Consider the following 16,177-nt stretch of genomic DNA (forward strand, 5'->3'; position numbering starts at 1 on the left):
TTATTTGCCACAGTCGGCCGATGGTGGAGAAAATGCTGTATTACTGTTACTACATATAAAGCTCTTTATGATTATGTGATGTTAGCCACTTGACAAAATAGCATTGTCTCTGAGGCACGGTACAAACATGTTATTCTTGGTAAGAAAATGACAGATTCAAACAATAAGACTAACCGTGTTGAGCTATATAACAATGATTAGTTTTCTGTTGATAAAGGTATCCAAACAGTTGCTCACCTGTCTAATGAAACATAATTTATCAAAGCGTTTTTGGTGTTTCCATGGTTTCTATGGAAGTAAAAAGGATGATCAAGGGTAGGTTTTAATCAAAAAATCTTACATATTGTGCCTTTAAGATGAGTGTGTAAAATTTAAACGAAAAGACACAGAAGGCAATTAAATGAGAGGTCGTCTCTTGCTTGTTCTTGTGTCTTGAAACCCAAAACAAATAATTCAAGTCACTGTAAATTTGAAGTGGTGAAAATATTCCACAAATGTTCCAACATCTCTAGGCAGAAGAATGAATTCCCTACCAACTCCCATAAAACACCATGGGAACTGGTTTTTAATCTAGATTCACTGAGGCAAACTTCCATGTCTTCAACAGCTTATGTAACAGGACTAGGAACCTATAGAATGGCTTGGGTGTAGTAAATCAGCTTAGACCATTGCAAAGCTTTAAACAATGACTGTTTCACTTAACAGTATTCGAGTTAAGGCAATGGACATCAGCGAGAGCAAGATGTTAGCTCAGATTTAACCAAATTAGTTGAGATGGACTACACAGATAAATAGGCAAAACAAGCTGCCACAATGTTATGGTGCTCTAGATGGTTAACAGGGCATTACTATGCAGTTTCTATGGTATTCCAAGACATTTTTAGCATATTGCTGAGTGGCAACTAAACTGTTTTACTGACCCAACCCATGTTTCTATGATATTCTCTAGATATGTCTCAGATCCTTTCTTCAATGTAATGTTCTTTTATGGGATTTTTTTCTTATTTTAAAGCAGACAGTATTCTTCCCTTAAACCCTGATCTGCATTAACCCCAAAGTATAGGCTACTTCAGCTTTGATGTGAACGCTTAGCATATGTGTGCAGCCTTTAAAAGTGTCTTAGATTTGATGCTCAAACACAGGCTCAACACATGCGCACTAGAAAATGTTGACCTTGCTCAGTGTCTGCGCTATTTCTTTCCAGAAGTTATGACCAATAAAAATGGTCATTGCAGACATGTGCAAGTGATTTGAGCGTAAAAAAAAAAAGCTCCACTAGTGCGCACATGGCGAATGCATTCATGGTCAATAGAGTATACTTTGAAAGGCTTGCGCTGTGTGGAAAGTGGAAAATAAAGTTTACCCTGGACACATCAAGCCGACGGTCTGCCGTTGGCCCATGTCAGGCCATCATTGACCACACTTTTGGTGTCTGCCTAGTTTTTGCTGCGCTCGTGACCATTGGCACTAATCGGACAACACGTCGGCAGCTTTTCAGCTGATTTCGCATTTTGAGACCGCCGATGAGAGATATCAGATTGGCTGCACAGCTTAGCGAAAAAGTGAACAAAAAGAAATACAGAAGTGAGGAAAACAAAAATAAATCACAGTCAATAGGGCACACACAGTTGCTTTGTTTACGGTTTGTATATTCGTAGCAGAGAATGTCTAATAAGGGGAGAACTTCCACCCTCAGTAAACTTCCGGCTTCTGAACTGGTTGCAGTTCCACTCTGGCTCCATATGAGGGCGCTCACAGGACGAGTGCAGAATGAATGGAGGTCTATGGAGATATACCCCTCAAAATCCACTTTTCTCAGGATATAATTTTTTGTCTAGTAATTTGAATGTTGTATTCGAAAGGAGGTGGAAAGAAATTACACATTGCAGGGTGTTAGATTTTTTAGAGTCACTTATATGCTTTAAAAAGTCTTTTAAAATGTCAATGACGTCATACACATCGTACGACCAGAGATACTGCTTTACGGCAACCCTTCAGTCACTTTGGGTGCTTTCTCTCTCTGCATCTTCTTTTCTCTCAAGGCATCGGCAACACAGCTGACACGGGTAAATACACGTGCTAGAAGAGTTTGTTTTGTTGTTTTAAAAGACCACGCCGAAAATACACACACACACACGATGCCATCAAGCGGTGTCTCTGGTCGTAATCAGTCCTTCACTGACCAATCAGCATTCATTAGCAGAATGCTAAAGTGTTATGGGCAACAACAAATCAACCTGTAAGAAATCGAAAGGACATAAGTACTCGTTCATTCAACTTCCGAACTATAACCCATGTTGAACTTGCAAAACCTACAATCAAATCTGAGGTTTATCAACGGCAATCGGGTGAAAGAGACAAATTTAGCCGTCTAGCTCCATAGACTCCCATTCATTTTGCACTCATGGGCGATCACCCCCAGTGGAACTCTGGTGGAACTACAACCAAAATTCGGTACAATAGGACTTAATAGGGAGTGGCCAGGCTCTCCGTAGACGGGCTCTGTTCGTAGTCTTAACTCTTTCTGTTTCCCTTTTTGAATTACAAATACAGACTACTGCCACCTGTTGGTATGGAGCGTTCTTTAATGGGTTTGTTCGAAACACTAATCTTAAGTACGAGCCTTAGCAAACACTACGAACACGAAATTCAAAAATAAAATGAAAGACACAAAGTAAGTTCACTCAGAAGTGCAATGACAACACAAAGCTTCTCCAAGAATTTGAGAGGCTCCTCACTCTTCCCAGCCTGCCACAGGGACACAAAGCAGCTGTCTTTGCTGTTGCCAAGACACAACTCACCTGGTAAGGCAGATCACAGTTGCTAGGAGTAGGTGAGGCACGATAGCGTAAGAGCACTTGGAGTCGTGAAAACCAAAAGAGCAAGAAAAGAGAACCTGAGATTGTTGCCCTTTCAAACGCAATAAGTCCAGACTACAGTGAAGATGTTGGGAAAACCCATTCATTAGGAATAAACACGTCTCCTCAGATTTCTTTTCTCTCATGAAAACAACAGTACAGTCTCCTCCCTGCAACGCTGATGTAAAGAGGAGGAGGGTCTACGTGCTGATTCTGAGCTTCAGGCCTGTGCTGTGTTCCTGTGGGAGGGGAATTAGGAAGTGAGACAGCAGAGATTCATGTGACCCATAACGTAGCTCGTCGTCTGGCATATGACAACCATTGGGCAGGAAAAACCAGTGCATGATGGGAATCAAAGTACTGAGGAATCTGATGCACAGAAAAATCTCACAGTTCTTTTCCAATGGGGACCAACGACCAAGACTCTCATCCAACCTAAAAGCAGCTGATATAACAATATTAGATATTAAATATTTCATTACTAATATTGACATACATAATTACATTTGGGTATTACGAATATATCATCGAGTGCAAGGTATTTTATTTAGTAGCATAGGAATGCAGCGATATTCATATTCTGTCTGTTACCAATAAACCGGGTTTTTTTTGTATTATAATAAATTGCAGATTTTAAACTATTTTCTCTGAATAAATTAAGAATAAAACACTAAAAACTAAAATCTATTATTCTAAACTCTACAAGTGTACTGTATTTATATGTATGAACAAATGACATTTATATGGAGACTTTCTAAATTTCAGGATGTTAATTAAGTTATTAGTAAAAATTACAATTGTTATTATGCAAATGTAATCTAAATATAAAAATTAGGGAAATGAGACTTTCAGAATCAACAGATGCTGATTAAAAACACACACACACACACACACACACACACACACACACACACACACACACACACACACACACACACACACACACACACACACACACACACACACACACACACACACACACACACACACACACACACACACACACACACACACACACAAAAAAACCACCAATACTGGCAGATAACTGATATAGTACCAAATGGTATGCATCCCTACTTTTCAAAAAAAAAAAAAAAAACCTTTCAACTAATTTAACCAACTTTTGCCTATGTACAATATATGTTAGTGCAGGTTAATTTAAAGGGATAGTTCACCCCAAAAAATTTATTTTGTCATTTACTCCCCCTCAAGTCTATATGAGTGTCTTTCTTCTGTTGAACACAAAAGAAGATATTTTGAAGAATGTTGTAAACCAGACAGTTTTTCATTTTTGGGTGAACTATCCCTTTAACTTAACATGAAAACTGACTCATTGTATTACCGTTTAGTGTTTACATGCAAAGAAACCTAGACACTCCTTGTTTTCATCCAATTCTCCATGATCAGCATGATTTGTGTTTTCAGATGCATTAAAGAACCAAAAGGTAGCAGAAAGACAGAGGAAGGGCAAAGGAAAGGTAATCAAATACACGACAGAGACGGAGATGCAAATTTCATGCTGCTGTTTGAAGTGCAAATGTGTGTTTCGGTGCTTTGTGCTGCATAGGGTTATGCAATCCCTGTTCTGCAAAGCACACAAAATACACCAAATAGCCTACACATAAATCATAAGGTAACAGATAATCTAATCAGCTTTCAGTAATACTAACGGCACATAAAGGACACAAAGAAGATCGGCAAAGCTGATAAGACAGAAGTTCCTCTTTTATTTCCAAAAAATCAAGGGAAGTATAAAAACATCTGCAGCTACTCTGACTTTAGGGAAAGGGTTTTTATTTTAATTATTACAACACCAGGGCAAGATGTCATAATAGACACAAGCAGAGGGAGAATTTCCAGATTTCCAAATACAAAAGTGCAGTGAGAACAAATCCTAACAGTATGAGGAGGACTGATAAATGAAAAACGCTGCAGGCCAGCACACCTCCTACTCATTTACAAAAGATAACGATCAGTCCCTTATTACTCAATGTGGAGATTGAGGCAGAGAACGCTAAAGATGCAGTAATAAAAGAGGAAGCTGAGGTTTGAACGCAGAGAGCTGGAGAGATTGAGCAGGTTGGGCGAGAGGCTCATTACTCAGAGCTGTTAAGCCGATAGAAACGACTATAGAATGACTCACAACCCTGTCCATCGGGCCAAAACTCTCCTGTGACCTGGAGGAAGGGGGAGGGGGACTGAAACTAACGCCTGAAACTATAATAACATCCATGCTGTCGAGTCACAGGAAGAGATATTGCTGACATTACAGGAAGGCCACACACCAAGGGAGAAAAAAACAGGACAGAGATTAAAGGAATAGCTAGTTCACCCCAAAATTATTTACTCATCAAAATCCCCTATTTGACGTTTCTTCTTTCGTAAAACACAAAACAACAATTATACTGTATATAGAAAGTAGCAATCATAATTATTCTTGAAATAAAAAGGAATATCCTAGTCATTACATCACTATAATTGACCCATAAACGCATACCTCGGGTCTTTAGTGACTCGGGACATTATTTACTACACTCCTCCTTATTTATTTTTTAAAGTTAGACATCAACCTTTTTAGTATTCCTCAATCAATTCATTATGAACAATATATTAAAAAAATAAATAAATAATAATAATAATTAGACATCAAACTTTAGTATTCCTCAATCAATTCATTATGAACAATATATAAAAATAATAATAATAATTAGACATCAAACTTTTTAGTATTCCTCAATCAATTCATTATGAACAATATATAATAATAATAATAATAATTATTATTATTATTTGACATCAAACTTTTTTAGTATTCATCAATCAATTCCTTATGAACAATATCTATATAAAAAAATAATTATAATTATAAAGAATGTCTGTTTTCCCATACATTTTTTTTTGTAAAAGTTGTATTGGGTCGCTAACAACCTGAGGTGTGTAAGAACAGTGCAAGTATATTTTTCTGCACAACAATAATTTAATCTTTGATAACTGAGTAAGTGCAACTCGCCTTTATTCCACAAGGTGGCAATGTCTTATACGCAATGATGAAGTGACGTTCCACTCATAGTTACTGCAGGCAGAAAACAAAAGGATAGGAAGTATCATCAGCAAGACTTGAAATGCTGAGCGAGTTACTGCAGAGCAAGTAATGAAAACAATCAAATATTAATGTCACTGTCACTTGATGTGGATCTGGTAAAGAAGCTGTCAGAGATCAAAATATTGATTTTGAAGATGCTGAAAACGATAGTTTAGAGAATATGTTTGAGATCGCTAATATGAGCAAGATGCTGAACGTACTTAAAAATGAGCTCTGACGAGGACAGTGACAAAACGGCTGCTCAAACTGAACAAAATTATGCTTTTCTGTTCTTCTGTAATTGTTACTCTAAAATTAGGAGAGTTTTATATTATCACAACAGCTAGAGATACATCCATGTTAGATATAGATTTGTGTTGCTAAAGACCCGAATATGTAATAATGATTGCCAAAACATTCATGCATTTACAATAAATGAGAACTGCATGGGGCTGTCAAAAAAATAAATGGTAACACTTTACAATAAGGTCTCATTTGTTAAGTAAGGGATAATATATAGCGAGGCGGTTGTTATAGCGAATAACAACCCCGACAGGCTGAACTGAATCTTGAATCAGCCTGTCGGGGTTGTTATTCGCTATAACGACCTCCTCTCTATACATTATCCCGCTTATTACATGGCTACCTACAAAATAAATAAATATTTGACACGAATTATTGATTTAAAAAGGAGTTTATTGATTTAAAAACGATTGTATTGCTTCCGCCAAAGAAAATAGTCCATTCCGCGTCCACAGCAACGCGCTGTTTTTCATGGCAACGGTCTGTTATACTTCGCAGCGGTCTGTTATCAAGAAATAACAGACCGCATTCTACATTGGAATTCAGCCAAGCCATGTAATAACATTAGTTAACTATATTAGCTACCAATTAACTACAATTCTAAAGCATTTATTTATCTTAATGTTAATTTTATGACCAAGTCTCAATCTACAGATGACATTGTTTGCGAGAGGTAACATTAACACTGAGGCTGGTGTGTGGTGTGTGTGTCCTTGCTCGCCTTGGGCTAGAGACTCAGAGTCAGACCACCATGAGAAACTGCAGTGTGGTGCTTCATTTTAATGAACTCGGCAAAAGAGTGTGATTGCCCTGACACTTCAGTCCAACCCACTCAGCTTCAGACATCACTACCTCTGAATTCTCCAACGCTATGTGTGAAGGTTAGAGCACCATCTTACACTAAAACTTTGCCTTTTCTCTGTGATATTTAGGGGAATCATCCTGATGTCTGTTTCTTTCTGTTTTTAGTATCAGCTGTGCATAAAGAAGAAGAGAAACAGTGTTAGTAGAAACAATCAATCAAAAAACCCTTGTTGTGATGTTAGTTTTATTAGAAAACCTACTATATCAGGTCTGATATGCGTCCAAAACCAATCCCATATAACAAGACACTGACATATTTCCATCACACAAATCTCACATCCCAGTTCAATTCAGATGAACGCGTTCAGAATAATCAAACGGAGGCACTTTGCTGCAGCACAAGTGTATGAGTGGCCATAAATTGTGCTTGTGTTCCTGTGCGGAGCCAAATTTATAACTGTCCCATTGATTCCCCAGAGGAGAACCAGCCACCTTCTCATTGAGAAGCCACTGCAGTGGAGCCCGAGCTCACAGCTGGCCACACATTCAAACCGCTCAGAGACTGCATCTCCTTCACTAAAATACAAAAGCTTTCACTGAGCAAAGACGGACTGTATGTCAACCGAGCAGAGCAAGCCATCTGCATACCAACTAAAAAAGAGCCACGTCACGCAGCAAGATCAAGCACCTTGCGCTCAGTTGATTAGTAATCATCATGAAATTGGTTCTTTTTTTCGCAAATATTTGGGTTACACGTCAACATATCAACTAGTGAGACAGGGATTATGTGTTTAATTAAATGAAATACAAATAAACAATTAAAAGTAATTTCTTGCAACATACAAGTACTATTCATCACTCAACTGGTCTAACAAGCTCCTGTATAAAGTCTCCATCTGAGACCAGCAGAACCAGTTCAATAATACATTTATTAGAGAATTAGGCCGTTCTTAAATGGATAGTTATAGATAGATAATTATTTCATTAATTACTCACTCTCATGTCTTTCCAAACCCATAAGACTTTCGTTCATCTTCGGAACACAAATGAAGATATTTCTGATGAAATCTGAGAGCTTTCTGTCTATTTGTTGACGGCTACGCAACTACCACTTTGACGATTCAAAAAGTTCATAAAGAGATCGTAAAACTAATCCATATTAATTGAGCGGTTCAGTCAAAATTTTCTGAAGAGACTCAATCGATTTAGGCTATGAACAGATTGAATTTAGCCTTTATATGTGAATAGAGAAGAACTAGAGAGGCGAGTCATAATCAACAAAATAAACTCAAATGGTCACATCTATTGGAGCGCATCTCATGCGTAGCTGATATATATAATGTCACATGATCCTTCAGAAATCATTCTAATATGCTGGTTTGGAGCTCAATTATTATTGGTACTCAATTGTAAATAATGGTTATTAATGGTCAAGTTGATCTGTCAGCAGTTGTGCTGCTTAATATTTTTGTGTAAACTATGATGATTAACGATTCTTTGAATAGAAAGTTAAAACAAATGCCAATTTTGATCAATTTAATGCATTTTTGCAGAATAAAAATATTACTTCCTTTAAAAATATTACTTCCTCCAACTCTAAACTGTTGAATACACTGAGTAGTGTATCACAGCAAAAACAGCATTTTCAACAATGATAATAAAAATAAATGTTTCTTAAGTCGCAAATCAGCATATCAGAATGATTTCTGAAGGATCATGTGACACTGAAGACTGGAGTAATGATGCTGAAAATTCAGCTTTACCATCACAGGAATAATTTACATTTTACAATAAATTAAAATAGAAAACAGTTCTTTTAAATTGTAATATTTCTCAATATAGTGTTTTTTATGCAGCCTTGGTGAAGAACTTCGGAGAAACTTCTTTAAAAACATTAAAAATCTATATAACCTATTACTGTAGAAATGCGTTAGCACAGGCTGTGAAACAATCTAAAGTCTGCTTAGTGGTGCAGTGATTATTAACTCATTTAACACAATCTTCTTTATGGATTAGGGCAGTGGTCCTCAATCCTGAAAGACACCCAGCACTGAAACTTATGATATTAATAAGCTATATTCAATAAGGGAGATTTCCAAAATGTGGAGTGCAGGATTTAGTACCACAGCCACGCAGAGACTGAACAGATTTCATGGACAGTTCTCTGGAGCAGTGACTAACATTGAATTAACACTGATCTACTGCTGGTTTGATACTGATCTAACACTGATCTTCTGGATGGTTTAGGGCTGTATCATAGACAGATATCTGGTGCAGTGACTAACACTCACTCTCTGCTGCATATCATGGCCTGGCTGGGCTTACACACTCTGTGACTTAATATCACACATCTGACTTTCAATATCATACCTCTGAGCATCCATCCAGACGATTTACCAGGTCTAATAAAAGTGATAACGTTCTCGAAGTCGTTTAAAGGCGATGTAAACACTCATTTGACAGGTAGACTGACACTCCCAGCCAGCCTCGGACGCGAGATGAGCGCGTGAGTTACTGCTAGCTCGTTAGCATAATAAACATCTTACCGTTCAGCGGAACATCCAGATCACACACAACTGTAACAGGGTTTGTTCCTCTGTGTCCAACCACAAAACTCAAGTCAATATAACACTCCGCAGCCGGAATGAGAGGGTTTGGGGGCTGGAATAGGGCAGTCGGACCAGTTGTGTGTGTCCTCTCCAGTCTTCCGGAGCTCGATGGGGGAAGTTCCTGCCACTAGCAGTCCGATTCCTCCAGCACGAGCTCAAATCACAGAGTGGCGCAGAAACTAGAGATTATTAATCACACAGTCATAATGTGTGTCGCGGTGTTTGCGAAAACAGTCGGATCTCAGCTCAGACGCATCTGTCTGGAGCGGCACTGGGTGAAAATGGCGTTGTGTTTCTCCCGGCAGGTTTACTCCTCCTCATTATGATGTCATCCGAAGATAAAAGGAATTTGGGATTATCGAAAATGTTGATATCAGCTGTTAATTTTACTTTTTATTTCGTTTATTTTCATTAGTAGTCCTATTTGTCTACTACTATTTTGTTTCCGTATATACAAAAGTTCGTCTTGGTTATTTAAGCAATATTAGTAATAAGAATCGTCAGATAAACAATTTATTATTAGCTAACTTATGTGGCTAATGATATACATTTAGTTGCCTAGTGCGAAATTTAGTCGCAAATACGAGTGATTTATTACTCGCAATGTAGTGAGTTGAGAGAGTGATATCGCTACTACTACAAAAAAATAATAATAAAAATTTCAGAATAAGCCAATTCATCAAGCTTTGCGCGTAAATAAACAAAGTACAGAGAGAAAACTGGTCTGCAATAGCCTACCACATGAGTGGAGCGGAGTGAGATTAATTTCTTCGCCTATGCTCAAAGCATTTGATATCACTCTGCTTCTGCTTACAATCCTGGTTTTACATTTCCATACACCAGATCACCCCGAGAAATCATTTTCATTTATTATTTTCTGAATTATTAGTCTAAGCCTACCTCGATATGACAGTTCATGATTTGTATGGTTCGTGTTATATATTTATTATTTGACTATGATTCATTCGAAATAATTTATTTTACAGGTACATTACAAAGTGCATTCAATTTAAATGCAATATGTTAATGCAACATTTTCCAAAGCCACGTTTGATACCAAAGACAGGCCTTTAACCTATCAGTGTTTTAGCTTTAAAAATAAATGTCTTTTAGTTGTAAAAGGTCAAATTTATAATTAAGGGATAGTTCACCCATAATTGAAAATTCACCATCCAGTTGTTCCAAATTTGCATTTCACAGAATATCTTCTTTGATGTTCCACAGAAGAAAGAAAGTCATACAGTTTTGGAATGATATCAGGGCGAGTAAGAATTTTCACATTAGATAAGGCTGCTGTAGATTTGGCTTTGCGTGCATCTCTCCTCTCAACATGTAACTATTAATGTAATACTATTTTGGTTTTGAACTTGGCGAGAAGATTCAGATTAAAAACCCACACCACAGTTCCAGGTTTTGGTGCAATGTTTGGTCTAAACTTTCACTGTTTTCACTTCCATATAGAGACAACACCATAGAGAGCAGTGATTAATTTACAGTCTTTATTTATATTTCATGAAGTTTTTCCTTTCTCTTGTCCAGTCAGTGTCCTCCATGTGTTGTGTAGAGCTACTCTTGCCATCAGAAGTGTAATGGTGAAGTTCCGTCTGTACCATTCCCTGAAACACAAAAGGGTTGGAATTAATCCTGTTGTAATAGTCAGAACTTTTTTTTCTAAATGGAACAGTTTAGACAAAACACCAAAAAGGGTCTTTTTAGTTGTTGTTGATTATCATATTTGATACATCAGGCTTTTATGGCTCATATAGTATAATATAGGAGAATATGGAGCTCACACTTGAGGAGAAAGAAAACAACACCTCCGTTTTATTCAGAGGCCCAAATAATTTGCGATTTGTTGCAGTTGCTGATATTTATATGGCCAAAAAGTAAGATGAAATTCTGATAGCTTATAAATATAATTTGTCACTCTATTTCTCCCAATAATGTGTTAAGAAGTCGATATTTAAATGCAATGCAATAATGCTGAAGGCAGACATTTTTAGAAAACGTAAGCCTTTTCCTTGCTTAAAAAGACGAGAGAATACATGTAGAGGATTGTGTAGCGCAGCTTTTAAAATGATAAAAGTATTTGAATCTCACCTGTTATAACTGGAATGCCTTGTGATGTTTTTGTCCAAGAAGTGTTTGTAGAATACTGCCATTTCCTCACTGCTTAAAGTCCTTTTCCTTCCTGGAACGGTGATAAATGACACAGTATACACAAGCACATTTCAATTAGCAGTGCCAAAACCAACACAGGTTCTCCTACGTTCAGACTGTGAATCCAAATCTGATCTCTGCATATCCGACTGAAATCCAATCAGATTTAGCAAGTGTGAATGGCAAAAAAATGTCTGTTTCAGTCTGACTGCTCTGATCGGACTTTGTATGGTTTATGTGACTTTCTCATGCCACGTAAACCGTAAATGTCAGATGTTGTTCTAAGAAACAAGGTTGTGTTGTTGCAAAGTGCTGGATGAGCAAAAATTGACAATATAACAGAGACATGTTTTGGAACCAGCGGAGACGACAGCGTGGCATAAAGCCGCTCACACCAGTCTCCTACGTTTCTGCCACTGGCTCAGATGATGTAGTAGTCCAGCGCGATGCTACACGTTTTCAAGTTGTAAATAAGACATCATCTGTATTGCAAATTACTCCATGCTGTGTTTGTTGTTTTTGGCGTATGCCAACAAACACAATGTCATTGTCATAGAAACCAATGCAGATATTTCAGATTCTGAACAGTTGCGATACACAAAGTGGACGTCAATAATTTTAGATCAGATTCCAATAGTATACACAAATAATCAGATTTAGACTGACAGTGTGAATTAAATTAAGTATATTGAATGTCAGGGGTGCAAACCTCAGTTCCTGGAGGGTCACAGCCCTGCAGAAGCTGTCTCATTTCGAAGGCTGTGTCCTCCAGAGGTCGCATTTGTAATGCTGCATACGTCATTGAGGCTGCTTCATTTCAGTAAACTGACCACTACATTCCAAAGTCATTATGAAATAAAAATTTCATGAGAAATAAAGGTACATTATATTATAATAGTTACTATTCTGAAATATGACATCCTTTATGACGTATGCGGCCGACAAATGTGAGCTTAGCTTCAACCCTAATTAAACACCTGATCCAGCCAATCAAGTTCAGGCTTATTTGAATTCTCAGTACTCATAAAAGAGTAGGAAAAAAGTCTCCGGATGACCTACTACTTCCAGTGAGATTCTGAAGTGTGCATACAAGACCCTTTACTAGAAGGGAGTGGATTTGTGAATGGCAGTGAAGGTCACGTGATAATGACAACATGTCAAATGTAGTATGTCTGGATAACACTCATACTATACAGAACGTTCTCTTTTAGCGGTCGTAAAGTAGTATCTTATTTAAAACAAGTACCTACTCAAGAGAGTATGTGATTTCAGACGCAGCCTAGGGCAGCATACGAAATTTCATACTTCCCTACTATAAAGTAGACCAAAAACAGTATGTGAAGTAAAAAGTGAAGGCCAAGTATGACATCCATTCCCGGATTTTGTCCTCTTTAACCTGTCAGAGTTAGTGCACACACACTGGGAGCAGTGAGTAGTGAACACACACATACACTGCAAACTGTGGACACGCACCCGAAGCAGTGGTCAGCCATTCACTGCGGCGCCTGTGGAGCGATTGGGGGTTAGGTGCCTTGCTCAAGGGCACCTCAGTCATTTCCTGCCGGTATTGAGAATCGAACCCGCAATCATCAGGTTACAAGACTCTCTAACCATTAGGCCACAACTGGCCACAACTAGACATACTACTACTACTACTAAAAGAGTAGTATATCCAAATTCATAATACTCATAAAAGAGTGGACATGAAAGTACCCAGACGGCTTGCTACAGATTCTGAAGTGCGCATATGATGGACACTTTACTATCCCATAAGGCCACAGGAGAGGATTTATGAATGGCAGTGAAGTGATGCAACCAGAGATGTCTTATCATTGGGAGATATGAGGGTCAAAGGGTCTACCATTGGATAAAGCGTAACACCTAACTTGGATCACGTGTGCCTTGACTTCGAATACATTGAATTTCGACAGTCAACCACTGTTTGCGGATACCATAGAAATAAATGAGAAGTGCGTAAACTGAATCATAGCTGTCACACAATTCTCGGTGACTTCTCTTATAAAACAGCATTTTTTTTGTGTGTAAACTAAAAATATATCCATCTAAAAATTAGCAAACAGCTTGAAGATTAGTCGATTCATTAAATAAGCTATTTGCTCACAAAAGCAGTTAATTCAGCGTTGTGAAGCCTCTCCTCCATTGACATCCATTCAAAAAGAAACAAATGGCCTCTTGTCTTCCCTGATCACTGCAGCATTAGCAGCAGGCGTTACGCCTTTTTCAGCTATAAGGTTGCAGGCTTGCCTTCAAGTGGCTTTGAAGGAACTGACGCTGGTAGGTCTCATGATAATGGCAGCATGGCGAAAGCAGTATGTCCAGATTACATTCATACAATATAGAAACAAACTTTTTTTTAGAGGTCAAGATTTCACACACAGCCTACATGTGTGTGTGCTGGAGTAGGGTTGGAACTAAACTCTACAAGGCTGTGGGCCTCCAGGAACTGAGTTTTGCACCCCTGCTGTAGTGTCTGTATTTAGACAGCTCACCATCATCATCTCTTTCTGACAACCCTTTTGCCGTCAATTGTAATTGAATGTATTCTTCTTTTTCCTGTTGTAAAAAAAAATAAAAAAGGGGTCAATATGAAGTAGTCAAAAAAGTCCACTCTAGTCTCTATGATATTCTATAACAATAGAAATAGTAAAGATACACTGCAAGAATTGTTTGGAACACAAAACTGCCCCTTAAGGTAAAGGGAGAACTTGATGGAGGATCTCAATAGTTGCAGTAACTACTCCACAAACATATTAAATGTGTTGCCTGCTACAAACTGAGGGGTTTTAAAGCTTTCATCATACATCTGTGGTTCACACCTTGCTGAATGAGAAGTTCTGGTTGGTCCAGAACTCGTGGTTCCAGTCCTCGGTCTCCTGTCTCAGATGCCTCAACTTCCTTTCCAGTGGCGTCTCATTCTCTGGGATGTGATATATGATCGGCCTCAGGTTTGACAGTCTATCTGGTGGACCGATCCAGTCATATTTTGATGTTGCTGTTGGACTGAATCCAGACCTCTACATAAAAAAAAAAAACAGTCATCTAGATAAGAACAAGGGAGCATGATAGGAAACTTCCAAAAACAACAAAAAAGAAACAAACATTAATCTAATCAGTCTAAGTAATCTGGGTAAAACTAGGCAACATCAGACAACTAAATCCACAGTTATAACTTAACTTACTTTTTTTAACTTTCTCATCAGGTTAAAAAAAGAAGAAAAAAGAGGTATGTACAAATGGTATGTACAAAAATTAGCATTTTTGAAATATCAATAATTATGTACAATTTAAAAGTTTTTTAAAAACTAAAAGCAAAAGTATTGACAATTATATTTATCTATGTTGATACGTGCAACGAGAGCATTTAAATGTTAGATGTGCAGATGAACTGTTGCAATGCTGTTAATTTGACATAAAGGTAGTAAACGACAAACCTCTGGTCGTTTGACATGTTTTGGTGGTTGGCTTGTGCTTTGTCGATGACCTCGACAGGGACTCCTTAATGACACAGGAGCATGTGTGTAACACAGACGCAGAGACTTAGATATTATACAATTAAATGTTTTTACATTCATCTTTGATTAAATTAATGAATCGACCTTGACAAATAAAAATCATAATAAGTGCGATTTCTCCGCTTGCTTCCGTAACAGCACGCATCTATCAGTAAGTTACATTTTAACATGGTGGATGATTTTAAAATAAAAGTCCTTTACATTACTCATGCTTCAGCGCTTCGTACAAGAGAAGATATATTCTTGTTTTCCGAAGTAAAATGACAACCGTAGCATATCACATTTTGGAGAGAGTGCACTGTGTTTTATTTGAATTATATTTTCAACAAAAATCAAGTATTTTGGAAAGCTCTGGCGCACTCTACTTCCGCTAATTCTGATTTTATCAAACTGGACGACCAAAACATCCCATGAGTTACGACACAACAGCATATGGGCCTGGTTTCACAAACAGGGTTTTAAATTAAGCCAGGATTAGGTTTTAGGTCAATTAGGGCATTTAAGTAGCTTTTATAAATGTTCCTTGAAAAGAAACATTACTGGTGTGCATCTTGAGACAAAACAATGACAGTGAAATGTTTTAAGATATGTCAGTGCAAGTTGCTTTCAGTTAAAGCAACACCAAGGCTGCGTACGAAATGGCGTACTATGTGAGTAGGTACTACATTTAAATTATAGCGTACTTCGCGACCGTTTAAAAAAAAGTACGTTCTATATAGTATGAATACGGGTAGTATGAATGGAGTCCGGATGTACTACAAGGAACTTTTCCTTTGCGGTCGCCCTACAGGTTGGGAGCGGAATTGTCCATTACCACTGTCGTAAATA

General features: G+C 37.8%; 2 protein-coding genes across 5 annotated transcripts in view; both read right to left on the reverse strand.

The window, feature by feature from the left end:
- The window catches only part of klc1a (kinesin light chain 1a), a 40,788-nt gene extending 30,808 nt beyond the window's left edge, over nucleotides 1–9,980 (reverse strand). For 3 of the 4 annotated variants that reach the window (XM_081351736.1, XM_081351734.1, XM_081351735.1), the window contains exon 1: nucleotides 9,594–9,970. The gene's annotated coding sequence lies outside the window, so the exon portion shown is untranslated. Of the gene's footprint in view, nucleotides 1–9,593 lie in introns of all 4 variants that reach the window. The other variant, XM_081351733.1, reaches the window with a different exon arrangement.
- A 601-nt stretch (nucleotides 9,981–10,581) lies between these two features.
- coa8 (cytochrome c oxidase assembly factor 8) lies at nucleotides 10,582–16,126 on the reverse strand. Its single transcript, XM_081350383.1, has 5 exons — nucleotides 15,269–16,126; nucleotides 14,654–14,851; nucleotides 14,327–14,390; nucleotides 11,757–11,847; nucleotides 10,582–11,272 (listed from the first exon to the last, which is right to left on the reverse strand). The coding sequence occupies exons 1-5, from the start codon at nucleotides 15,407–15,409 to the stop codon at nucleotides 11,167–11,169; spliced, it is 600 nt and encodes a 199-aa protein (XP_081206509.1). The 5' UTR covers nucleotides 15,410–16,126; the 3' UTR covers nucleotides 10,582–11,166.
- Between the last annotated feature and the right edge of the window lie 51 nt (nucleotides 16,127–16,177).

This window comes from Scardinius erythrophthalmus, assembly GCF_964197995.2.
Source record: "Scardinius erythrophthalmus genome assembly, chromosome: 21".
Classification (NCBI taxonomy): domain Eukaryota; kingdom Metazoa; phylum Chordata; class Actinopteri; order Cypriniformes; family Leuciscidae; genus Scardinius; species Scardinius erythrophthalmus.